This window comes from Carassius gibelio, chromosome B9, assembly GCF_023724105.1.
Source record: "Carassius gibelio isolate Cgi1373 ecotype wild population from Czech Republic chromosome B9, carGib1.2-hapl.c, whole genome shotgun sequence".
Classification (NCBI taxonomy): domain Eukaryota; kingdom Metazoa; phylum Chordata; class Actinopteri; order Cypriniformes; family Cyprinidae; genus Carassius; species Carassius gibelio.
This window is the reverse complement of record NC_068404.1, coordinates 23,588,208-23,614,797: the sequence shown is the minus strand read 5'-3', so window position 1 is coordinate 23,614,797 and position 26,590 is coordinate 23,588,208. Positions and strand designations below refer to the sequence as shown.

The 26,590-nt window shown below is 40.4% G+C and overlaps 1 protein-coding gene across 7 annotated transcripts in view; it reads right to left on the bottom strand.

Annotated features, from left to right (window-relative positions):
• Positions 1 to 13,661: 13,661 nt before the first annotated feature.
• LOC127964824 (collagen alpha-1(XVIII) chain) overlaps positions 13,662 to 26,590 on the bottom strand; it is a 73,518-nt gene continuing 60,589 nt past the window's right edge. For 4 of the 7 annotated variants that reach the window (XM_052565207.1, XM_052565206.1, XM_052565204.1 and 1 more), the window contains 33 exons: positions 26,447 to 26,473; positions 26,174 to 26,236; positions 25,958 to 26,044; positions 25,824 to 25,871; positions 25,005 to 25,142; positions 24,286 to 24,348; positions 23,709 to 23,753; positions 22,236 to 22,358; positions 22,085 to 22,153; positions 21,980 to 22,006; positions 21,776 to 21,874; positions 21,640 to 21,675; positions 21,461 to 21,550; positions 21,352 to 21,381; positions 21,172 to 21,207; positions 21,017 to 21,076; positions 20,855 to 20,932; positions 20,575 to 20,610; positions 20,417 to 20,470; positions 20,251 to 20,322; positions 20,083 to 20,148; positions 19,946 to 19,976; positions 19,470 to 19,523; positions 19,234 to 19,268; positions 19,027 to 19,149; positions 18,787 to 18,940; positions 18,631 to 18,695; positions 18,398 to 18,529; positions 17,576 to 17,608; positions 17,130 to 17,438; positions 16,847 to 17,044; positions 15,668 to 15,783; positions 13,662 to 15,288 (listed from right to left, as the gene is read on the bottom strand). In XM_052565207.1, the coding sequence (XP_052421167.1) occupies positions 15,075 to 15,288; positions 15,668 to 15,783; positions 16,847 to 17,044; positions 17,130 to 17,438; positions 17,576 to 17,608; positions 18,398 to 18,529; positions 18,631 to 18,695; positions 18,787 to 18,940; positions 19,027 to 19,149; positions 19,234 to 19,268; positions 19,470 to 19,523; positions 19,946 to 19,976; positions 20,083 to 20,148; positions 20,251 to 20,322; positions 20,417 to 20,470; positions 20,575 to 20,610; positions 20,855 to 20,932; positions 21,017 to 21,076; positions 21,172 to 21,207; positions 21,352 to 21,381; positions 21,461 to 21,550; positions 21,640 to 21,675; positions 21,776 to 21,874; positions 21,980 to 22,006; positions 22,085 to 22,153; positions 22,236 to 22,358; positions 23,709 to 23,753; positions 24,286 to 24,348; positions 25,005 to 25,142; positions 25,824 to 25,871; positions 25,958 to 26,044; positions 26,174 to 26,236; positions 26,447 to 26,473 (2,811 nt within the window). In that variant the 3' untranslated portion in view covers positions 13,662 to 15,074. The remainder of the gene's footprint in view (positions 15,289 to 15,667; positions 15,784 to 16,846; positions 17,045 to 17,129; positions 17,439 to 17,575; positions 17,609 to 18,397; positions 18,530 to 18,630; positions 18,696 to 18,786; positions 18,941 to 19,026; positions 19,150 to 19,233; positions 19,269 to 19,469; positions 19,524 to 19,945; positions 19,977 to 20,082; positions 20,149 to 20,250; positions 20,323 to 20,416; positions 20,471 to 20,574; positions 20,611 to 20,854; positions 20,933 to 21,016; positions 21,077 to 21,171; positions 21,208 to 21,351; positions 21,382 to 21,460; positions 21,551 to 21,639; positions 21,676 to 21,775; positions 21,875 to 21,979; positions 22,007 to 22,084; positions 22,154 to 22,235; positions 22,359 to 23,708; positions 23,754 to 24,285; positions 24,349 to 25,004; positions 25,143 to 25,823; positions 25,872 to 25,957; positions 26,045 to 26,173; positions 26,237 to 26,446; positions 26,474 to 26,590) is intronic. The other 3 variants (XM_052565210.1, XM_052565209.1, XM_052565208.1) reach the window with 1 other exon arrangement.

The following is a 26,590-nucleotide window of genomic DNA, read 5'->3' as shown; positions in this document are numbered from 1 at the left end:
CACACGCTCCAGCAAGAGAGGAAAGAGAGAACGCCCCTCCCACTCCTTCCCAGGACCCAATCACACGCAGAATTCACTGGCAACGAATAGGAGCGCAGGCAGCCGGTGCCATGCCCTAGCCAATAAGTGCAATTGCTCATATCCAGTTGGAATAATTAGTCCGAGAGCAGAGCAGAACAGCTTCCCTTCTGAAGGACAGACAAACGCGCGCACTTACCCAATAAGTGTGATTTAAGACCACAACCGACATTAGAGTAATTAGATTGTGCCGCACTTAACCTAGCAGAATAACACTGCATGCTCCACTGCAGAACTGGCACAGGCAAAGGCTACACGGGATGGGCTTTGGAAAGGTGCAATGATGTTAAGCAGGCAGAAATGAAGCGTAAAGAGAAGGAGAAGGAATAGGAATTTTTAACACGGTGATCAATGCGCATGATTATCACTTTCAGGCTTGGTGCTTCACTCCCAAAATTCAGAATCGGGGCAGAAATGTAAAAAAACTTTTCTATAGTTTGGGGTACGGTTTTGTTTGTTTGTTTATTTCTTGTTTGAAAGAATAAAATTAAAAACTTTTATTATTATTAATTTAATCACATATTTTATTTTTTTAAATATTCAAATAAATGCTGTTTTCCCCCCAATTCTCTATTCATCGAAGAATGCTGGAAAAAAATGGTTTCCACACAAACATTAAAAAGCAACACAATAATAATGGACAATAATAAGAAATGTTCCTGCGCACCAAATCAGAATGATCAGCTTTGCCATCAAAGTAAAAAATTATATTTTAAAATATATTCAAATATTTTTAAAATAATAATAATAATAATAATCATATTGTAATAATATTTTACACTATTACTGGTTTTTACTGTATTTCTGATTTTTTTTTTTTTTTATGCAGTTTTGGTTAGCATAAAAGACTTCTTAACAACAAATTTAAGGCTTCTAACAATTTTTTACATAATCTATAAAATGCTAAACTTGTGAACTGTAGTGGTTCTAAATATATGAAAGATATAGAGGAATTCATCTTAAAATCATGTCTGGGGTGGCAAATAATGTCTGTTAATCAAAAAGTTAATTTCTGACTTTTCTCAGACTTTCACTGCACAAAACCAAAATCATAGACCTGGAACAAAGAGCTCATTTCACAAGACCTTTTTTTCCGTTCTCCAAATCAATACTCTGGCTCAGGTCTTGGCTTGAGAAATGATCAATGGTGAACTGTTAGAATGACGAATGTAATGCACATTATCCCCTTCACAGCAGCAAGGACCGATGCGGGGACAGAGATGTAATAATGTCCCATTAACAACCACAAGGAGAAGCACCTCTATATACTTTCAGGATGACAAGGTGGTGCTCAAAGTGGTGAAACTTCTCTTAGCACCCGATTCTGCTGACGTCCAAGCGACCAGGCATTATTTCAGGGTCGGGGCTCCCGAGTCATTCTCGGTTTCTCAGAAGTAGTACGCACTTCTGCTCAGTGAATCTTGTGCAGCGGTGAAATCGATGCACCTATCGATATCATGCATCATAACATGGGCCGATATGCATAAAATGAGCAAGCACAAACTTAAGCACAAACAGCCTTTCCAGATATCACATACAACAGCGTATCAGTATTTACAAGTAAAGCAGCTTAAACACAGTGAAAGTGAAATGTGCTATAGACTGTGGCATGCTACAGAGCGCAGGGCTTCCTCCAAGAAGACTGGGTGGGAGAGGAGGGCCCATAAAAAATGCATGAGCAACAGGAGGAGATGTCACATCGGATATGTTTCCAGCTGCAGAGATACTGGTGTGTGGAGAGCCGCGAGAGTGAAACGTACAAGTGAACGCCGGTCTAAGAAGAGAGAAGTGAGGGGAAAAAAGCACTTAACTTCCACCGCTAAACCTGCCAAAACCATTGCCGCGCTGTGCCAGCAATAACAGAGATTTAGACATAAATCCATTGATGCACTAGAGATTTAATGGCTTATGTATGGCTTGATGCGTAAATATCCACAATCACTATAACAAAAACTAGTATTTATTCAGCCTGTATATCGAGGCTGTCATCACACTTACTTCCCTAATGATTTTCATTCAGTCTGAGACACAGATCTGTTTCATTATAAACGCATTTACAACAATGGGGTTTTGGGAGCATGGCACACCACTGCCTAAGTCTACAATTTCAGAAAGATATCTCATCAAATATTCATTAATTCTAGAGTACAATCATGCTTTAAATGTCATGCTTAGCAGGGTAGATGGGCACCGCTCAGGCAAGAGGATTTATAACATGTGGCACTTATACATAAGTGGATGTCATTATACTGGGGCTTGATGTCTTTAAACAGTGAATGGCAATGAAAACAAACATATGTGGGGCTTAAACAGAAATAAATAGTGGTTTTGTAGTTTTAAATAAAGCGGAATAATTGGGTTACATTTGTTTTAAGAATTGCAACAGATGAATCCAACCCAGGTTCTTTGGGAAACATGCCTGTAGCAGCATTTCTGCAAAATGATGTTGCATTGGTTCTTGTAAGTTTCAAAGAATAATATCCCAGGTTGTGCTAAAAGCAATGTTTGGTTATGTTCATTTTTGCACATATCGCAGCATTTTAGAAATGAATTGTCCAGTGAGTGGCTCTATAAGATTAATGCATTATCATGTTTAAAAATAACGTGCCACCTACACAAAACCTATTTGACAGTTTTAGAAAATGTTACATAAAAGCTAATTTGTTGAAGCAAAATATATCCCTTAATGACTTGCTTCTTCAAGTCTTTGAGCTTTTTGATCATGACTCATGTTATCCAGGACTCATTGCACTGTACCAGGTGAGCTATTGAGTAAGTTTACTAAGTCAAAGGAAGAAAAGCCATACTTATAGAGCCGACTATGTAATGCAAAAACAAAAGAATTTATTACTTTACAAATTCTGCAGTATGGTTATTGTCTTAAGGTCAAAAATCTACAAGGAACAAGGAAATCTACAAAAATCTACAAGGAAAAAAGAAATAAGTAGGGATTTACCAATATTAACAGCATCAAAGGTCTCTATATTATTGTGGTCACATGACGAGACAAAAGGTCTTCCGGGCAAAAAAAAGTGTAGTTTGGAAATATATATTTAAACTTCTTATTCTAACATAAATGGTCTTTAAATTGTGTTTTGGGCCAGTTTGCTTTGACACAGTACTGAATCTGTCAAATGAACTGGAATCAAAATCACAATATGGCTTAATCAAAGTCTGTTTGTGCAGCTTGTTTTGAAGCGCACACTTCATTCAGGCGATCAGCTCGTGATTCTGTGTTTTTCCCGTGCCTCAAAACGGCTCTGTTCAAAGTGAATGAATGCTTTATTTTTGCTGTAAGTTTAGCGAGCATTTGGGAATGCGATGGCCAGCAGTTATGCTTTATTTTCACGGCAGATGATTACAGCATTTCACTAGATTTGTAGTGAGATGCTTTTTTGTAAGCCTTTTTTCACTGAACCTGGAGTTTTTCTTCAAAATAAAAGCTCTACAGCCATTTCTGTCAAAATAAAAGCTTAAAAGTGCAGTATGAATTACTGATAGCTAGCTGTTTAAATGCAGTCCAAATACAAAATATATCTTTCAAAAGTAGAAATTAGGAAACATGTACAATATTGTAATTTGAATTTCCCTACTGTAAAGCAAAAAGAATATATCTATGAAATAATAATTTTAATTTATTTTACAGTGCTTTACAATATATGGCTATTTCTGTTATTGTTGTTATTATTATTATAGTCTAATTGTTTGGCTTCCTAAAACACCAGTGTGGATGTAATTTAGACTGAGACAGTATTTCACAAATAAAAAGAGGGTTTGAGCCCCCTTTAAAGTTCTGGTACAAGTCAATTCACTGACTTTTTTCTGAGTTAAGTTTCTTAGTTTAGAGGATGGGTGGCAGCTCCTAATTTTTAACTCTCATAGTGCATAAGACAGAATAATTTAACTTTAAAATGAACAAAATTTTCAAATCTTTTTCCCCAATTCTATTTTTTTTTTTAAATATCGCAATATATATTGTATAGTGGACTTCATATCGCAATGTTAACATATTTTGAGATTTTGATATCGTTTCATCCCTACAAATAAACCTATATTATTTGATCATCTGTCCTGTAATTAATTTGTGTGAATGGGAATAAAATTATTGGTGCTTTACTACCACTAGTGATCATTTCAGCTGAACCTGCACTGCAAAAATTTAAACAACGGCATGTTTTTTTTTTTTTTTTACAATGAGCTCATTTTAAATTACAATAAAAGACCAATTGCAATATAGTTTGACTCTCATTAGTTTTTTTTTTTTTTTATCTGGCATAAGTGACATGATATTTGGGATTGGAAATAATAAAATTAAAGCTTTTTATAGCACAATCAACTCCCAAAAGATAAATGATTTTTTAATTCCTAAATGATATGACTCCTTTAACACTTTATTTAAAATACATTTTCATGGTTAGTAAAAATATTTATGGATCGCAAATCACCTCATTTAACATCCACTGGCGCATTGTGAGGCATAAAATTAATTTTGGGTCCTACTCATATGGTTTAGTAACCTTGACAGTCTGTAGATTGCAATGACTAGGATTTCATTGTTAGTGCAACAAATAAGCCAATATTTTGCTCAGTATAATTTTGAGTAATGAGGGCTATCATATTTCCATAGCCATTCTTGAGACATCTCATTTAAGCAACATCTTATTGACAGTTTTGGCATCTTCATATGCAAAGACGAGAGCGCAAGATAGTAAATGAAGCAGCAGCATAAACCACCTCCATAAAACCAACAGCGCTCAGCGGCACAGCATCTTCATTTCAGTGACTCACAAAGACAGCATAAACACAGCACGTCTAACAGACATGGCTTTGCCTCCGCTACCAATGTAATTAAAGCCAACATCTTGTCCTGCTCTCGTATCATTACCGTCTGTAGACCATTTGGATGCGCTTTGTTATTACTTACTTGCAGCTAAATATAGATTTCCTGTGCCAGCGCTAGAGATTGCAGTCAGCTGCAGATTGTTCCATGTGTTTGCAGTCACAAAGACTTACATGGACACTATATCACTCCACAGGGGTGCAACAAGCTCTTTGGATCTGTTGACCCTTTTTTGGGGGGTCAGTATAAAAAACTGATATCAAAGAATAAAAGATGTAAAGGGAACTGAACTAGTATTAATTAAAAATAACCTGACATTAGGAAACAATCTCTTGCTCTCCTTATGTTTTTATTTGCATGTTAACAGCAGCAGCAAATGAAGACTGACGCCAGGACGTGGTTTTCCAAAAATAAAAATAAAAACGTTTTACTTCGATTTCAGTTTAATAAGAAATAATTGAAGTCACATAAATCACTGTTTACACAACTCGCTTATATTACTGCTCATTTATGTCACATTCCTCACTTACATTACACTGCTTACTTAAATTACTCACTTATATTACACTGCTCCCTACTATCCATATGCATCTTTGCTCTTTCGTGTTTTTTCACATTCTCAGAGAAATGATGCATTTCGGTTACACCTGTAGTTGTCAATGCAATTGCCGTCATGCTCTCGCGATATCACAAAATGCAGCTGTAAATTAGCAGAATAAAGCGTCATTTATTTAGGATACTTCAGTGCTGTATTAGCCTAACTGTTATGTTTATACACTAGAAGTAAAAGCATGATTTCTATTTTATTTAATCAGCAATTTTCCACATTTCAGAATAATATTAAAGCAAAAGTATGAAATATCACAAATGGATGTGTACTTCTCCTTAACTATCCAGTCAAACTCCTCTATAAAAAGTTAGTCATTAAACATGTTTAAATATAATATTAATAATAATAATAAAATCACATGTAGGCACAATATATATGTATCCATAAAACTTATTTTAAGCTTAAGTCTGTATATCAAAAAGTCATGACTCAAAAGAAACATAAAAGTAATCTTTTTTTTTTCATACTGTGGAAACTAGTTGTCATATTTTAATCAAAGTGAATTTCTTAGGTTTGCTTTTCACTCTTCTGTATTGTCATACACCTTAAAGTCTAAGGAAATGCTATTGAAGAGAGTCTTACACATTGCCCAGAAACACTTAAATGATATATAGATAGATAGATAGATAGATAGATAGATAGATAGATAGATAGAATAAAAACGTTTTGAATTATGTATTTGAAATTGAAAAATCGATTAATACATACTGAGGAGAAATTACCTGAATATTGGACAAACTCTCTGAGAGAGACCGAGGGGCGTTACTGTTACATTCACCTGTCTACATTCCATAGAAGCCGCATCAAAGCACAGAGGCAGCAAAAACGTGTTCACACGAATTCATGATCGAGGGAAACAGCGAATCATGCGCGATTGTAGCGTTAAACAGCAGATAAAAATAATGCGCTTGCTTATTTTCTGCTGAATCTTATGAATGATATTTTTACCTGATAACCATTCTAGATGTTTTGTTGGTGACTCTCTTTTCTCTGGTTTACGTCATGGTCAAGTATTGAGGCCTTGATGATTCAAAATCTGAATATCCATCACCAACCATCGTTGTTTGACGTGCCGTAGCCCACCAATTTGACATTTTCCAAACTAGACAACGTAAAATGAGAACCTTATAAAAGGCTAAATAAACACTGTAGTGTAAAATAACACAGGTTTTATATTTAACCACCGACGACATGTCTGATTCTTGAACGAATTGTTCTTTTGAGTCGGATCTTTTTAATGAATCGGTTGAGTCTTTGAATTAGTGCTTTGTCTCTTTAGGCTACCATTCAGAATGAATCTATCCAAACGATTCTCAGCATCAGCCGTTCCCACTTAGAGCGTTTCTTTCAGACAAATACGAATCGAAATGAGTGCTAAACTAAGGATTTGACTGATGAGGCGAAAAGTTATTTTAGAAATTGTACAGATGAAACGAACTGCTGCACTCTATTAGTTTAAGCTAAATTGAGCCACTTTTGCCTTTAATCTTTATAACAAAAATTTATGAAAGACAGATAGACATTTTTTTTAATCTAAATTGTTTTCCTGGGTTCCCTATCATAGGTCACTTCGATGCTGCGGTGACGTCACCACGTATGGGAACACCTCTGGTGTGACGAATGTCTGAAGCCCTATACCATCCCGCCAATCCTATTGGCCAAATGGCGCATAGCACCACCCTGCGCATGCGCGAGCATGATATACCTGGGTGCAGCGCGCCATTTCGCTCAGATTTCATTCCTTCAGGAATAGCGAATCATCTGTGCCCTATCGTCTCGCGTTCTCCAGCGATCTCTTCGAGCAGTGTTAACTCCTCTTCGCGGACGCGATGAGCTTTCGAAAATGTAAGGAGCCATGTACCAGGTACATCACGGCGGGGGACACTCATGACAGGTGCGTAGTATGTCTTGGTTTACATCACGCACAGGCGGCGCTTAGCGGCCTTTCTTCCTGTCCCCATTGTGATGGCCTGCGGCTCAGAGTGCTGCGCTCCAGGGTGGAAGTTTTCTCTAATGTCGCCCTCGAGTCTACCCCCGTCAGGTCACCTCTGCGACTGCCGAGGCACCGCACGAGGCGAGGGCCTGGGGTGACACGTGCGACATGGATTTTGTGGACAGCGCAGCGCTGGAATATTCTCCACATCGCTCGCTCTCCCCTACCCTGCTGCAGAATAAAACTTATACTGAGCCCGTCGTCTTCTCTAATGAGGATTTACTTCCCACACCGGAGGCATGCACCGCCATCTCCTTCGGTTGTGGACGCTATGACGACGATGTTTTATCCACCGCGGCCTCGGGGTCTGAGGACTTCGCGACCGACACTAGCCCTCTTCCTCCTAGCGGACAGGAGAGGCGTGTTTCCCCCTCCTACAGTGAGCTGTTGGATGTGGTTTCTCGTGCGGTGGGTAAATTGGGGCTAGACTGGGAGGTTGACAAGGCCGAGGCCCAACCTTCTTCCAAGCTGGACGACCGTTTTTTAACTAGTCGGACACCTACACAGCCCCGGAGGCCTTTGCCTTTTTTCCCGGACCTCCACCAGGAGGTTTCGAGGTCCTGGAAACAGCCATTTTCGGCTCGGATTACTAACGCCGCGGCCGCGGATTTCGCCACCGTTTCTGATATGGCGAACCATGGCTATACTATGATGCCCCCGGTGGAAGAGACTCTCACCGAACACCTTGCGCCTAGTTCGGCCGCGGCTTGGAAGTCTCGCCCCCTTCTTCCTTCGAAGGCGTGTCGAGTCACGTCTAGTTTGGTGGGTAAATCCTACATGGCGGCTGGTCAGGCGGCTGCGTCGCTCCACTCTATGGCGGTCCTTCAGGCCTACCAGGCGGAGTTATTGAAGGAATTGGATGAAGGTGAGGGCATCACACCGGAGGCAGTTAAAGAACTGCGTAGAGCTACGGATTTGGCGCTACGCGCTACCAAACATACCGCTCGTGCAGTGGGCCGTACTATGGCCGGTTTGATTTCGGTTGAGCGCCACCTCTGGCTTAATCTCACCGATATTAAGGAGAAGGATAAATCTTTCCTTATGGATGCCCCTGTCTCCAGGGATGGATTGTTCGGTGAGGCTGTCACGTCAGTAGTGGAGAAGTTCAGGGCAGCGAAACAACAATCAGCCGCTTTCCGCCAGCTGATTCCCCGCAGACCCAGGGAGGTCGAACGCCGGCAAGCGCCCGCGCGTTCTCGCTCAACCTCCTCTCACCGCCAGCGAGCAGCCTCTCGAGAGGAACCTACACCCATGGCGCCTCCTCGTAAGGACTGGGGCCCTAGGGTTTTTCCTCCGGCGCACCAGCGTCAACGTAAGCGTTTGAACCTGACCTCGACGGCTAAAGCCTCTCGTTCTCGGGTGCCGAATAGCAGCTCCTGATCTTTCTGCTGCTTGCCAGGGACTGTGCCCTCCGCTAGAGAGCGCTGTCGGACCGCTTTCGCGCATCCCACACTCTCATTGCAGTCCCCTTGCTCAAACATTGATTGTCTCGCCGCTAACAGCGCCTCGAGCAACATTGGATCGAGCTGTAATGACAGACGCTCCCTCAGACACTCTGCGCAATCCTGCTTTCGGAGTTCGAGGGACGACTCAAGGACCCTACACAAACGGCCCGTTTATGACGGCTCACACAGCCGCCGCTTTTTCGCTAGCGGCAGAGCCCGATGTTCCATCTGTTGGCCTAATTCCTGCCGTGGACACGCTTCAGGATTATACTCAACGGAACGCAACGACTCCGGCGCATACGCTTCCCCGGTGCACGAACACCACGGGTTTTTCGTGTCCGGTCGTTTTAACGCGTATGACGGCGTTGCTGGGAGCGGAAGCTTTGAAACCGTTAATATTGTTTCGGGCCGCGTGGGAACGCTTGCCCGGCATTCCTCAATGGGTGTTACGCACGGTTTGTCACGGATACACTATTCAGTTTCGGAAAGGCCCGCCTCCTTTCCGCGGAATTCTTCCCACTACGGTGAAGTCTACGGAAATGGCGGTGCTGCGACAAGAAATGTCAGCTCTGCTGAGCAAAGGGGCTATAGAAGAAGTACACCCCTCTCAGATGGAGACAGGTTTTTACAGCCGTTATTTCGTGGTACCGAAAAAAGACGGCGGGTTACGACCCATTCTGGATTTACGCCGTCTGAATCTTGCACTCAGACCGAGCAAATTCAAGATGTTGACGGTGAAAAATATTCTGTCTCAGATCCGACCAAGCGATTGGTTTATTACGATCGATCTGAAGGATGCGTATTTCCATATTCAGATCGTCAAGAGACACAGGAAGTTCCTCAGATTCGCTTTAGAGGGCAAAGCGTATCAGTACCGCGTTCTTCCCTTTGGCTTGGCTTTAGCGCCCCGTACGTTCTCAAAGTGCATGGACGCAGCTCTGGCCCCGTTGCGGCTCCAGGGCGTTCGTGTGTTGAACTATTTGGACGATTGGCTGGTGATAGCGCAATCGCGGACTCAAGCACACTCTCACCGAGATCTTGTGCTGAATCATTTAAACAGCCTGGGCTTACGAACAAATTTCAAGAAGAGTGTTTTAACTCCCTCTCAACGGATAACTTTTCTTGGAATAGATCTGGACTCTCGCGCGATGACAGCGAAGCTTTCTCTCCCGCGCGCTCAGTCGATTGCGTCATGCGTGCGGCACTTCAAAGCAGGTCGCACGGTGACGGTGAGATTGTGCCTCAGGCTCTTGGGTCTAATGGCAGCAGCATCCCCCGTGATTCGTCTGGGATTGCTTCAAATGCGCCCTTTTCAGTGGTGGACGAAAAGGCGGAATATTTCACCCCGTTGTCTCCCGCATCGCACGATTTCGGTGACACGGCGGTGTGTGATGTCGCTGAAAATTTGGATGTCAACCGAATTTCTCCTGTCAGGAGTTCGATTGGGAATTTATGCTTTCCGAGAGACTGTCACGACGGACGCGTCTTTGACTGGTTGGGGAGCTGTGTGTCGAGGGCGACCAGCCCACGGAGTGTGGACAGCGGCTCAGCGCGGCTGGCATATAAACAGACTGGAATTACTGGCAGTTTTTCTGGCTCTCCAGTATTTCTCGGATCTGCTGATCGGCCGTCATGTGCTACTCAGATCAGACAACACAGCGGTTGTGTCTTATCTGAACCATCAAGGAGGATTGCGCTCTCGCCCCCTGTGCAGGCTGGCGAGGCGTGTTCTTCTGTGGTCTCGGGACAAGTTTCTCTCGATCCGGGCCATTCATGTCCCCGGACGATTGAATTTCGGAGCGGATCTGCTATCCAGACAGGCTCTGGAACAGGGAGAATGGCGATTACACCCCCAGACGGTGGATCTTTTATGGCGGATATTCGGCAAAGCGAAAGTGGATTTATTCGCATCGAGCATGACTACGCATTGCCCGCTATGGTTCTCCCTACGCTCCCCATCGCCCCTGGGCGTGGATGCGTTAGCTCACAGCTGGCCCAAGACCAGTCTGTATGCTTTTCCTCCGATTCGTTTGATCCCAGCGGTATTATGCAGATTACGCCGGGACAGAGTGGAACAGCTGCTGCTGGTGGCTCCGCGATGGCACACGCAGCCGTGGTTTGCGGATCTGATCAGTCTGCTAGCGGGCTCTCCGTGGGAGATTCCCATCAGACAGGATTTATTATCACAAGCACAGGGGCTGATTTGGCACCCGAGGCCAGATCTGTGGAAACTGTGGGCGTGGCCACTGAGCGGAGTGCGTTAGTATGTCCCGGTCTTTCTGCTGAAACTACTGAGACTATATTGAGTTCTAGAGCAGCTTCTACGAGACGCTTATATGCTTTCAAGTGGAGACTGTTTACAGCCTGGTGTGGTAATCGTAATGTGGATCCAGTTTACTGCCCAGTGGCTTCAGTGCTGGAGTTCCTCCAGGAGCGTTTCTCGGATGGCGTTACACCAGCCACTTTAAAGGTTTACGTGGCAGCCATTTCAGCTTACCACGAATGCATAGGCGGTGCCTCTGTGGGGCGTCATCCATTAGTTTCTCGTTTCATACAGGGTGCGCGACGGCTGAGGCCTTTCCGCCCTGTGCGAGTTCCTTCATGGGATTTATCCATTGTGTTGTTAGGTTTATCAGGGCATCCGTTTGAGCCCTTGGAGACCGTATCGGATAAAATCCTGACATTGAAGACACTTCTTCTCATGGCTTTATCCTCCCTCAAGAGAGTTGGGGATTTACAGGCTCTTTCTGTTTCACCCTCATGCATGGAATTTGCACCAGGCTCTGTGAAGGTGCTGCTGCGGCCCAGGCCTAACTATGTTCCTAAGGTCGCATCTACCCCTTTTCGCTTTCAGCAAGTGGTTCTGGAAGCTTTTTCGCCTGCCGAGGCCGGGTCAGGAGATCTAAGTCTTTGCCCTGTGAGAGCTTTAAAGACTTATGTGGATCGCACAGCTCCTTGGCGTGGTTCTGACCAGCTGTTTGTCTGCTTTGGACATAAAAGTAAGGGCCATGCAGTTACAAAACAGCGCATGTCCCATTGGCTGGTGGAGGCGATTTCTTTGGCCTATGAGGCGCGCGGACTCGCTTCGCCCTTAGGGGTTAAGGCTCATTCCACTCGAGCTGTAGCTTCTTCTCAAGCTTTTCTCAGTGGCTCTTCTATGGATGATATCTGTGCTGCGGCAGGATGGTCCTCACCGAGCACTTTTATCAAATCCTACAGTCTGGATGTGAGGATGGCCCCTGGCTCCCGGGTTCTCTCCGCTTGAGCAGTTGCTTCCTCGGATCTCAGTTATCAGGTACGTCAGGCGTTTTGGTATATCGTTCCCATACGTGGTGACGTCACCGCAGCATCGAAGTGACCTATGATAGGGAACATCTCGGTTACGTATGTAACCTTGGTTCCCTGAATAGGGAACGAGATGCTGCGGTTCTGGCCGTTCCGTACCTTGATAACTCTTCATCTTCAGTCATGAAATCTGAGCGAAATGGCGCGCTGCACCCAGGTATATCATGCTCGCGCATGCGCAGGGTGGTGCTATGCGCCATTTGGCCAATAGGATTGGCGGGATGGTATAGGGCTTCAGACATTCGTCACACCAGAGGTGTTCCCATACGTGGTGACGTCACCGCAGCATCTCGTTCCCTATTCAGGGAACCAAGGTTACATACGTAACCGAGATGACTTCCCCTGAGGGTCCCCCATTGCAGTAGCAGGATATCCTGCTGTTCAATATACATGAATTTGCACCCATTACTCATCTGGAAGTTTCTGGGAAAAGATTTGTGCATTTAAGGACTTTTACCTTATAATAAAACTTTGTCTTCTTTTGTTTCAGTACAGATCACAACAATAGTTAATCATAAAGACAGTCATGCTGAACTCCTGCAGAGTTTCTGCTGTCATCCTGCACAGTGATGATCCATTCTCCATCTGAAACCATTTTAAACCATACTCCTTAATTTCCATAGCATTTAAGTAATTTTTTGGCACACCATGTAGCTTAATTTTCACTTAATCAGCTTTCTCAAATGACCATGGGTTATTTTACCACAGACTTAGTGCACCTGGCCGAAATGCTTGCAGAGGACCTTTAAGTCCTGAGATACAAAAGGGGCCGCTTCACCATCTCGCTGTCAGCAGTCTCTGATTTGTGCCTTGAGGCCCTCTCAAGGCCACATTGCTAAATCCCATTGAACAGGCTGTAAAACCCTTCAGGTGGACAGAGAATCAGTGCAATAGGCACTGAGGAGGGATTGCAATGTCTTCAAAGGGGCACGCTGTGCAATTTAGAGACATGCATGAATCAGGACTTTGGGGCCCTTTGCCATAGGTGCACAGAAGATATTTTCCGAAGAGTATTTCAGCGCTTAAACAGCATTTAGTAGAAACGCATAGTTTACAGTTCCAAGCACTGAGAATGAAGAGCACTTAAGCTGATCAAAGGTGGCTTTTATGTGAACTAGAATTAAGAATATATACCACTTAATCTTAACCTGACAGTGAGTTCTTGTTTTTATGTATATCACTTAAGTAAATAGCCATTTTGGGTAAAAAAAAAAATATATATATAATACTAAATAAATTAAATAACCTTTTTAAACATCTAATGATTGTGGATTTGAAAATGAATCTCACAAATGAAAACAATAGGTAAAAACATTTATGAATTTAATGTCTAAAATACAAACTTAATACTTGGGAGAGGAAAAATGTACCTTTATTTTTTTAGTAATCAGTCAGTGAACAGTAAACACATTCATGATATGAAATGGCTTGTGAATGAATTTCTGATATGTTAATATTGTGCATGAATAGAGAACACAGTCTAAGATATGTGTAGACAGATCAGGTTTTAAGAAAATAGATTTTGATACAAAAGAACTAGTGCCAAAGTAACTGTGGCAAACAAAAACAGAATCATTTATTCAGTGCCTCTGAGACATGGTACAGCACAACTGGTTAAAAAAAGACTACAAGCCCACAGGATTGTACTGAATTCATCAGTAGCACTACAGTGGATTAGGTGTCTGAAATTCCATATGGATAGAAGATAAAGTGTCTTCATAAAACACATCTGTCTCTCCCAAACAACACTGTCAGCAGCGGTTTCATCAGTGAAAAGCAACGAATGCAACCAAAGCCTCTTAAATGTCCAATGAGTTATAGGAAATGTAACCGCTATTTTTGAGTAACAGAATTTTTTACATTAAAAAAATCCCCTCTTTACTTATATCATTCACTTTGCTTTATCAAAACTTCTGGAATCAACCAGAAGTGTAAAACAATGACACTAAGAAGAATGTCCATATGAAATTTCACATTAATCACAATTAATTTTTTTTTTATAAAAACACAGTGATCCCATAAATGCAAGAGAAGTATTTAAAATATATTTGTTTTATACAAAAACTCTTTTGAGGGATAAGAATTTAAGTATTCAAAGCATCTTGTTTTTGCCCACTTGAGCTTTTTCGAGAGAGTGGCTACGGTTAACTATTTAAATCTTGCACTTTTATCTGTGGAAGTAAGAAAAAGTGCTTACTTAAATAGAAAAAAAATGGTTTAAAGTTTCAAATCATATTTTAGCTCTTTTTATTGCAAAATAAATATTTTCTCTTTTTTAATCCTAAAACTAAGATGTCAGGTTTGCCCCTCAGTATCCAACAAACCGTGGATGAAAATGAAAACGGTATAGACAAATAAGTGGAAAAAGTTACACAAAAAATATAGCTAAAATTGGTTAATATACCAATTAAGACATCTTATTTAAAAAAAAAACAAAAAAAAAACTGATGACAAACAATTCATATACAACATTTCAAAAACACTGCCTCAATTGGCCTCGCTTCTCTGGTTTAAACCCCTGAAAAATATGTGCCAATGCCCTGAGAAAGAGCAAACACCTCCACGTTCAACCTGCCTCTTTGGCGTTACGGTGAGAGAACAGATGACTGGCAAATTCTCCTTTAGGCAGACTCAGTTCTTTTTAAAACAAATTTGTCATTTTCATTTTTTTTCCTCCATTCGTTAGATACAGGCATCTACTGGAGCGAAACTGGGCCTGTATAAATGGTTGTGTCGAGTGTTCAAAGGCTCTTCAGGACGGCTTTATTTCTTGGATTGTGTCATGTAGCTGTTCTCGATGCACAGCACGATGTAGGAACTGGAGCAGCTGCTGGAGGTCTGCTGGAGGAGCTGGCCAGCCTGCAGAGATGAGGCCAAGCCTGTCACCGCACGGTCTCCGGCCCTCCACGTCTCACAGTAGTTATCCGTCTGCCTGTGACCCCTGCCACTGGACCCATGCCAGATCATCTTCTCTGGCCTACAGGATAGAGGAAGAAAAACGGTCATTTTAGGTGGTTTAAGAAAGCCTCAGACTGCATTCAAAAGCAGGAACACCTTTCCAAAATTGCAAAATCCACCAACTGGTAAACTACATTTTGTTTACAAGGTACCAGACAGCTACAATGAGTTCTGAGGAAGAGTCAATCATTGGACTGGCCAAAAATTTGGGCTCTGAATCATTGAAAGATTCAGAATAGAAATAGAGAGAGAGAGAGAGAGAACAATACTTTATACTGCTTTCATCTGTAGCTCTAGTACTCTGAGTGTTTTGAAAGGAAAATGGAAAGTGACAGGATGCTCTGCTGAGGCGTCTGTTTGAAGGGTTCACAGGAGCAGCCAAAGCCACTGGCACTCACCAGGCACTGTCCCGCAGGACATCTCTGCCATCAAACGAGTAGATAGGAGCATTGTCCTTCATCCTGCTCTCTGAGTCACTGAAGAGAGACTCCCAGCTTCTGAAAAGGACTTGATCCTGCAGAGGAGAATATCAATGCCATGAAAAGATAAAGAAACATTCAAGATCATCTAGTGAGCTCATGGGTCATGAGTTTTGAACATTTAAAAAAGCACTGAAATATATTTATGAATGTTAACTGGGCTGCATGATAAAAAAACAAGTAAAACGAGGATAAACGGTTTTCGCTGAAAACATAGAGTTGCAACAGAACATGACAGACAGTGTTAGGCTAATAGTAATTCTACATAGTGGGAAAAAAACATAATATTTTATATTTAGTATATGATCTGATGCTTTATTAATAATATTAATATATTTTACATTAATTTATCTGACGCTTTTATCCAAATCGACTTACAATGAAGTGAAGTGAAGTGACATTCAGCCAAGTATGGTGACCCATACTCAGAATTTGTGCTCTGCATTTAACCCATCCGAAATGCACACACACAGAGCAGTGAACACACACACACACACACTGTGAGCACACACCCGGAGCAGTGGGCAGCCATTTATGCTGCGGCTGCCCGGGGGAGCAGTTGGGGGTTCGATGCCTTGCTCAAGGGCACCTAAGTCGTGGTATTGAAGGTGGAGAGAGCACTGTACATGCACTACCCCCACCCACAATTCCGTCCGGCCATATATGTCAGAGGTTGCTATATATGTCAGAGGTTGCACTCCTCTGGAGCAACTAGGGGTTAAGTGTCTTGCTCAGGGACACATTGGTGTCTCACAGTGGATTTGAACCCAGGTCTCTCACACCAAAGGCATGTGCCTTATCCACTGCACCAACATTTGTCGCTTTTAGATTGTAGTAACTTATTAGAGTACTTAAAATACATTGAATTCATATCTATATGAGTAATGGAATATACAACGTGGTTATTATTTGTTTACTAAAACTAAAACCATAAAAAATACATTTCAATAAATGTACATTTATTGAAATGTAAAAAAAAACTAATAAAAATGACAACAATTTTAACTAAAAGTAATCTGAAAAAAATTACAAGAGCAAATTCAAAATCTTAAAAAACTATACTATCTCATTGATACAAAAAAAAATGCTGCTACACACCTTGAGGTTGACAATCGGTAATGTCTCTCTGTCAGATTTGCGCACGATACTGTAGAGATCCTGCAGTTTGGAAGAGAGGAAGGCTCTGAACGTTCCCTTCAGGCCCACGGCGCGAGCCTGCTGGAAGCACAGGAAGTCTGCCCCACGAATGCCTCTCATGTTGCCCACTTGTGGAGCATTCAGGGCAATAAGATGCAACTGTACAGAAAATGAAAATTGTGTCAGAAAGGAAATAAACAGAGGGGATCTGTGAGAATGTTGCGATAAAGTTGACCGAACTAACCCCTGGTCCGGAAGTGTGGACGTGGCCTTCTGGTTGATTGACAGAGTGGCTGGGGTGGCGGGCTGGATTGATGGGGTTCCTCTCTGGCTGTACAGGGTATCTGTGTGGTTGTACAGGATCGGTGTAGGGTGGGTATCGTGGATCTGGGTAACGGGAGTCAGGTGGATTGGGGTTTCTATTCTCTGGTTCCCTCCTTGGAAACTCGATCGGCGGGTGTGGTGGAGAAATCTGCTCTGCCCCATTGTTAGCTGTGTGGTCTTGGGAATAGTGAACAACAGGGGGCGGCTGGACCGCTGCCACTTCATTGTCCTGAGGAAAAGCCAACAAGCTAGTCATACCTTCAGGAATTAACATGCACATCCACTAATTCCAACCTCCTTTGATTAAACTGTGGGTGCTTATTTGAATGTTAAAGAATAAAAAAGAGCTTTATTCACACTGCTTACCACCTCTCCATAGAAGGGTTTATAATCTCCAAGCTGCAAATAAAAGGAAAAATGTTCAAATTTGAGAAGACGTAACAAAACAAATAAGTTATTTTGACAAATAAAAATGCATAAATATAATGACAAATAAGAATGCATGAAATTATGATTTTTTTTTTTTAAAGTTTATAACACTGTTTCTAGAAATATGTGCATTCATGACAGTTTTCTGTTTATGAAAAAAAACGTTGTCATTTTATATTATCATACCATAATTAAGATTTAACAGCTCTAAAAATGGCAAGTGGTGTGACCAACTAAAAAAAGTATAATATTTTATTACATCTTGAGTGTTCTTAAATAACTACTTTCCCAATAATTAATAATTTAATAATAATAATAATAATAATAAAGCTGCAAGCAGCGATGATGGGCCCAAGTACACATTCTGGTTGTTGACTTGCAGCAATGAAAGGATCTTTCTATCTTCCAAAAACATAGATTTATTTAATTATTCACAATTATTTAATAAGATTAAAAAAATGTGCGGGGTTATCTCTTATGACAAACAGCTCAAATCCTGACATGCCATAAAAATGTCAATTCTAAAAAAAATATGAACTTACTGACCCTGACAGTCTTGTAACTGTCATGACTTAAATATGATTTCCTGTTTTATGGTATACTTGTCACATGACAACAAAATGGTTATACATCAAACATTAACTTTAATCTGGCAGACAATTTTTTTTTCAACAAATGATTATTATAACAATGCTTAGTGTATGTAAGAAATTAATTTTTTTATAAATGAAAAGGTGTGAACAAAAATGAGCACAATACCATCACTTGTCTGATACCGTCCCGAACTCTGAGGTAGAGATCGTTTCTGTCCAAAACGTAGATCAAAGCACCTTCAGTCTGTCTGCGTGCCGTAGCCATCATTATGTCATAAGACCTCAGGAAAGCCACCTGCTGGCACATTTAATACCATGGGTATGATTAAAGTATAAAGTACCAGGTGTGTAATCTTATCGTGCCATTAGTAGTTTCTTTCATCAGTGTCCCACACTCACCCCAGATCCACTGCCAGGAGTTCCCGGTGGGCCGGGGGGACCTGGAGGTCCGGGAATACTAAGTTCTAAAATAAACAAAAATCACACAACACTGTCTGTTAATTTAGTTCCTCAAAAATATTCTGTTTGTTAAGAATTGTACTCATTTTTTCTTACGTGGTCTGTAGGCTCCAGGCAATGACGGTGACCCTGGAGGACCAGGGGGTCCAGGAGGTCCTGGGTCTCCTGGACGACCATCATAACCAACTCCAGGAGTTCCTGGTGGGCCCTGCGGCCCAGGGGGACCTCTGATTGAGTCTCCTTTAGGCCCCTGGAAAAGATGTCTTTGATGAGATCATTTATATGCAGGCAAGTCCTCAGTTCAAGTTGTGTCTAGAAATAACCAATCATTCTTACAGGAAGTCCAGGGTTTCCTGGTGGTCCTTGTACAGCTCCAAAACGAGGGTCATAAAATCCACCTCCTGGCTCTCCTTTCTCTCCTTTAAGACCGATCTCACCGCGCTCCCCCTTCATCTCATTCTGAGGAAACAGATACCATATTTTGCATTGGATAAATCATAAGTAAATTGTATCATCAATACTTTACTTTAGAGAATCACACACCTTTAGGGCATATATATCAAAGTTAGAGGAAAAACCTGTGGAAAAAGAGAGAATACTGCATTAAATACATTCAAAAACACAATATCTTTTACAATGATTTGATAATGATGTCAAGCTACTGTAGTAAGTCCCGGTACTTTAGCCAGGGAGTCACTAAGATTTACCGAGACAGAGACAGCCTTGTTATTCTCACCTGCCACTGGCCCTGAATGTCTAGAAACAGTGGTAAATTTTACCTGGTGATCCCGGAACACCAGGAGCTCCCTGGTCTCCTTTCTCTCCTTTCATAGCTTAGGAAAACAAAACAACACATTGCTCAGTGTTGGTGAATATATTAGAATCTGGACATTTGAACTAATTTCTGTTTAAATCAATATCAAATGCAGTTTTTAATACATGCTTCTCCTGTAATGTCGATAATGTTTGAGCAAAACAAGTCATTAAAAGGGAAATAAAATGTAGGTTGGGACTTGATTTTATCAACTGGGAAATAACTGGACCCAAGTGAAGTTCATTACATCAGCAGTAAAGAGAAAAAGAGGAAGAATCTTTCTTTAGAAACCATTCACAGTTAAATCATGTATAGTAAGATCACAAAAGTACTTTAACAACATAAATAAGCATACTTTTTTATTTCACGTTGACTTTAAGGATCTTGTGACAAAATATCTTTTGATTATCTGCGGTGACAAGAACGACTGTAACAACCTACCTGGATAGTTCCTCGAATGATCTTCATATCTCTGAAATGGAAAAAGACCACTTCAATTCAGCATTGCCAGCCTATGGAGCTCATTTTGCAACATTTCATGCATGAATTACAGCTTATTTGACACAAAAAGCACTTACACCGAATCTGTCCAAGGGCACAGCAGGTCCAGGGGGACCAGGGGGTCCTGGGGGACCAGGAGGACCCTTGAAAAGACACAAAATAACTTACGAGGGAAAAGCTATATATATAACAATCTACAAAGGAACACATTTATTTTCAAATTCAATAGCTTGTGGTGTACTGACTGGGTAGCCATATCCAGAGCCTGACCCTGATTCTCCCTTCTCTCCTTTGTAACCGTTCACACCTGGACGGCCCTACAGCCAGAAAATGAATTCAAGTACATAGTCAGTTGAATATGCTGTTGTCTGCCAAGGAATATTTTTTGTTGATGAAAGTTGAGAGACTTACAGGTCTGCCTGGCATTCCAAATTCACCTTTTAAACCAGAAGGGCCAGCTGGGCCCTGAATAAAACGAGGTATGACTTAGATGTTGCTCAGAATGCTCCAAATACATCTTTAACTTTTAACGTAAAATAAATAAATAAATGTAACAAATGCAAACATACAGGAGGTCCGATTGGTCCAGGAAGCCCTCTCTCACCCTACAGAGAGGAAAAAAAAGGAATACATTTTGATGTACAGTACTAAAATGTTTGCACACCTATTTAATCTTAAGTATTTTCCTTTTTGAATGTTAGTTAAGCCATTAAAAATATGAAGAAACTTTGATTTATTTTAATTATTTAGCGGCAAAAAGTCGAATCTGTATGTGGGCACTTCAATATCCAATTCAATTTTTCTTTTTTTTTTAACAAAACCAAGCAAAGCAAAGCAAACAAATGAAACCTTTTGGCTTATTAGTCCACCAGGGTAAAATGGGTTTCCATCAGGTCCAAGAATTAGGCCGGGTTCTCCTTTCTCCCCCTACAAACAAAATGATGTTGCAGTCAACTCTGGGTTTTTAAACACCTCATTTTAGGATTTATCTATTAGTTTTTGCTTACAAACCTTAATGCCATAGCCTGGTGAGCCAGGTTCTCCTCTGTCACCCTTTGGTCCCACTGGGCCCTGATTAGTTAAAGACATGGAGTGTATGATTGATTATGAAACACATAATTATGACTATACAGTTTACATGTATATATATGTAATGCATTACTTACTGGGAATCCTGCTTGACCAGGAAGACCAGCCCCACCCTGAAAATCATATAAACAATTTATGAATATTACAAAATTTGATATTATGAGTCTGTTTTTCAATGCCGACAAGACCATTTCTGGTATCCTAATGCCATTTATCATACTATCAATAGACTACCAGAAGAAAAAATTAAATTATACCCGAGGCCCTGGTCGTCCAGTTTCATCATACTGTACAAAAGAAAATGACAAACAGAATGACAAACATGAACCATTATAGGCTAAAAGCAATATAAATGTGTAGACTTACATTTTCAGAATAATGATAATTAATTTGTCCAGGTGGTCCAGGGGGGCCGGGTGGACCTGGAAGTCCATTTCCATCTCGACCAGGTTCACCCTAAACAAAGGATCACATTTAGCAATTATTAAATAAGTCATTTATGATTTTAAAGTCACTAAACCACTTTAGACCAAAAGTAAACTCACCCTATCACCTCGGTCTCCCTTATCGCCGCTTGGTCCCTGCAGGAAAATGCTAAATAATGAAATCAGCCTGAAGTACTGCACATCAGTGGCTGTTTAGTAAATTTTCACCTAAGAGTTTTATTAAAATGAAACGCACCTGTGGTCCAGGGAAGCCATCCAAACCAGGCTGGCCATCTTTTCCCTGAGGTCCCTCACTTCCTTTCTCACCAGGCAATCCTGGTAAGCCAGTCTTACCCTGAGGAACAAGATATAAAAATAAATTCACACAGTCTTCTAGCCATGACCTATACATGATATCTTTAGCATAAAATCTCATTTAAACAAATAAATGAAGTCTTACTTGTGGTCCTGGGTCACCAGGAGGTCCCTGAAATTAAATAGGATTGCAGTAAATGAACTGCTACAGATCAACAAAGGTAAATAAAAGTGCAACAGAAAAACAAACCTGGACTCCCATTGGTCCTCTTACTCCAGGGACTGAACTGAAGTGAATACCAGAGCCCTCCATATCATCCTGAACACATACAGAGAGCTCAGTATTTGTGCATTTTTCCTAAAAGACTTTGAGATGCTAAGTATGACTGACTAGTACTTACAAAACCAACATGATAGCTTGGGCCAGGAGGACCAGGTGGTCCCACAGGTCCCATTGGTCCTGGAAGCCCAGCAAGTCCACCCTCTCCAGGAAGGCCAGGGGAACCAGGAGAACCTTTGGTACCCTTTAAACACAAGGAGAAAGAAATCAATGAGAAGGGTGACTACTAGATCAAGTAAGCTTTCGAGATACCAAGAGCACAACATTTAAGTTTGCACTTTCAGGCAATGCATCAACAAAGCAATGTCACAAAGACTCCACACTAGCATCAGTGTTTGAATATATCATTTCATTTCATGTATTAGAACTGTGGTGTAGAAAGTTGAGATGTTAGGGAAGAAAATCAATTGCCACACTCAAGACCTGCTACCTGCCTCCCTGCAGCTTTATAGGAAGAAGGATGAGGTAGAGCAGAAGAGAGGATCATAGAGATAGCTGGGAAAGCAGGAGTTTAGCTACAGAGACAGAAACATAAAAGAACCCTGAGTGGGTTTGAAAAAGCTGTTTTCTGAAATCTGTCTTATCTAGGCATGACACAATAAAGCAACGCCATTCTTCCATTGTTCTTCAACAATTAGCACTTTTGATAATGAACAACTGCTCTACAATGTTATTTCCATTACATTTCAAAGTATTCACTGTAAGCAATCTGTTGTGGAACCCTATAAATTTACATGAATGGATTAAAATGACTCCTTTTTATGTCTCTTTTTTATTTTATTTTTTGGCAAAATTACAGCATGACTGGATGATTAGGATTATGAAAAAATATTTATCTTAATGAAAATGTTCATTTTACATTAAGGGAATTCCATCCGCTTGCAAACCAAGAACACTAAATCATTTTCATAAAATACTATAAATACTGAAATAATGTATGATTATTTCACTTTGCTTAAACTGTCATATTTGTTTTTATAATGGTCAAGCAATTTTCAAGATTAAAAAAAAAAACCTTTTAATTATAGATACTCATGCGTTAAGACTGAAAGTCTGGGTCTTTGAAAAGGGGTTAACAAACAAAAAAATCTGTACATAAATGATAATTGGAAATAACAAAATCAAATAAGTTTTAATGAAATTTTGAAGAAAAAATTATAATATTTGATAGTCTAAAAAACAGGTTTGTAATTACCTACAATTTTGTATTTCTGATGCTGACAGTGAAATCTCACTTGTATAAAATCCTGTTCCACAAAACTATATATTATACATTTATATTAGAAATCATTATTGTGAAGACAGACAGATTACTTCTCATAGGATATTGTTTCATCACGCCTGGATAGGACATTATGACATTATTTTCTTTCAAATGTAATTCCTATTAAACGCATACAGAGCATTCCAGATTGCTGAGCTTGTACAGACATTTATACTTAACATTCAGATATGTGATATGCAAATGAACGTGCATACTTTGCACAAGTGCTTTAAAGGTTTCTCACGAGGAGCCCATATTACGCAAACTGACCTTCTCTCCCACAGGTCCAGGTAGGCCCAGCTCACCCGCATCGCCCTGTGGAGCACAAAATCAGTCCAGTGTCTAAAGATAGCTTCCATTACAAGGATCTCAACAGAGCTGAATTACACAACTCCAAATCCATTAAAGGACCAGCACAGCTCTCTATGTACGGACAGGGTTCCTACACTTTTTTACCAATGGATTGCTGTGACTTTTTTACATAAGGATGTTTTAGAAATCATTTTATAGAGACTGCCAGGTTGGATTAACATTTGTATATCTGCTGTATGTTATTGCACACCCATTGAGCCTAGCCATAAATAATGAAATAATGCATTTAAAAATGTATAGTATGCTTAATTTACAAATTTCTCCAATAAGACCAACTACTGTCATCACGCTGGCTTGTGAACATGTTTCCTCTCCACAAGCATCCACAAAAAGCTAAATTTAGATAATTAAATGTTTTAAGGCAACGTTCTTAAAATGTCTTTAATTTCTAACGAAGGGTTTTCCAGGTTTATTAATCACAATGTTAAATACACATTTTTTTTTTGTTTTTAATAGAAGAGATTGGACTTCCTACCTTTTCTCCCTTTGGGCCAGGTAAGCCTGGTTTTCCATCAGCACCTGATGGACCTGGAAGTCCCTGTTGAAAAAAAAAAACAAGATCCTTTTTTGAATTTAATTATTTTAAAATTTTTATGACAGGGAGAAACAATCAGAGCACAAACATTGCCAGTGTTGGGCAGTAACGCATTACTTCGTAACGCCTTACTGTAATTTGATTACTTTTTTAGTAATTTATCGCATTATAATAGCCTCGTGTGTGTGCGGGATGTGGGAGAATAAAATCATTTGCAGGACTCCTGCAATACAGAAATATCCCAACATAAAATTTGTTATTCATCTATTGCATAAAAGCAAAAACAACAACTAATATAACATAAAATGATTAACAGACGCAAGCATAAGCAGAATTTCTATTTATAACATTTGTTTGCAGCGTTAAGCAATGTTGATTTCTGTAACGTAATGGCCAATCAGAGAATTGACTTTTTCATGTAAATTTCATGGATGTACAGAAAAAGTAACATAACTAGTAATGTACTTAATTACTTTTTAAATAAAGTAATCAGAAAAGTAACTTGATTACTGCTATTTAACTATTTAATCACATATTCAGAGTAACTTGCCCAACACTGCGCATTACCCACATGGCCACGTCTCGCTATAAAGCTTTATTCTGACTCAGCATATCCAAACCAATGCTTATAAACATGCATCATGTCACCTTAGACTTACCGGTTGACCTGGAGCTCCATTTTGCCCAGGAGGACCTGGAGGCCCAAAACCACCAGAGCCTGAAGACCCAGTGCCAGCGGGACCGGGGGGACCAGGGGGACCAGGAGGACCAGGCAGGCCAGGCAAACCAGGCATTGCCTATCAACAAATAAAAAGTTAAGAACTGCAAGCTTTTATAAACAGAAAGAAATTAAGAATTACAAAATAAAATGTTAACCAACCCCCACATTTTGCTTCATCCAATGTCTGGACAAATTTTTATTTTTTATTTTAAGAAAAAACTACTTTTATTCAGCAAGGGCATGTTTAATTGATCCAGTGTTACAGTAAAGACATTTATAATGTTACAAAACTTTTCAATTCAATGCAATTTTTCCAACTTCCAAAAATATTATTACAGTTTTCACAAAAACATTTTTTTTTACATTGAATAATAAAAGAAATATTCTTTAGCATCAAATCAGCATATCAGAAACACTTCTGAAGTCATGTGACACTGACAACCTTAGTAATAACTACTAAAAATTGAACCATGTCATCACAGGAATTTTAAAATATAATAGACAAAGAAAACAGTTATTTTAAACTGTTATAATATTTCACAGTATTACTGTTTTTACTGTATTTCTGATCAAATAAATGCAGCCTTGGTGTGCAAAAGAGACATTAGAAAATCTTACCAACTCCAAACTTTTCAAGCATTAGTGTATATGAAGTAAACTGAAGATTATCAGCAATCACTGATAATTCCAAAATGGAGATTTCTAGATGTTGAGGACTAGATCTGACTTTATGCTGTAAGTTAATATAAGGATGTACCCGCACACTGTCCAGATCAAACCCAGAACCCTCCATGTCCACAAATGTCTATAAAATAAATACAGAGGAAAGATTATGAAACAGTTTTTAAAAGGAAAGCGATTACAAAAACAGCTGACTAATAATGAACTCACAGGCCTATCTGAGAGAGATGGGGGTCCCGGTGGGCCCGGAAGCCCTGGAGGCCCACGAGGTCCTGGCTGACTTTCACCTCGATCTCCCTAAAATGAAAACATTAGAACAAAAAGTTGAACTGGCATACTGTAAAAGGCATTCACATTCAATTCTAAATGGTGCACAACCCTGATACTGTCATAATAAGCCAAGATAATTGACATCAACAAACTGACTTTCTCTCCTTTGAGTCCAGAACTCCCAGGAGTTCCAGGAAACCCAGGAGGTCCAACTTGACCCTGTTACCAAAACAGATTTTTCATTATTTGCACATGAAACGCATGAATGCAAAAACATACACACAAAATAAAAAATACAATCATACTTTTCTTCCCATTTTGTATAGTAAAAACGACCCCCCCCCCCCCCAAATAGGGTATAATTTCAAATTTAAATGTACTTGACCCAGGTCTATTTTATAACAGAGGTTTATGAAATGCATTACTTACAGCTTTCCCATCTTCACCAGGGTCACCCTATAAAGGAGAGGATAGAATATTAGTTTTGTTCAGATGTGACCAATGCATTATGCATAGTCTCAAGGGCAGGAACACAATGTGCCTTTGTGTTTGCAATGATGCATATCTTAAACC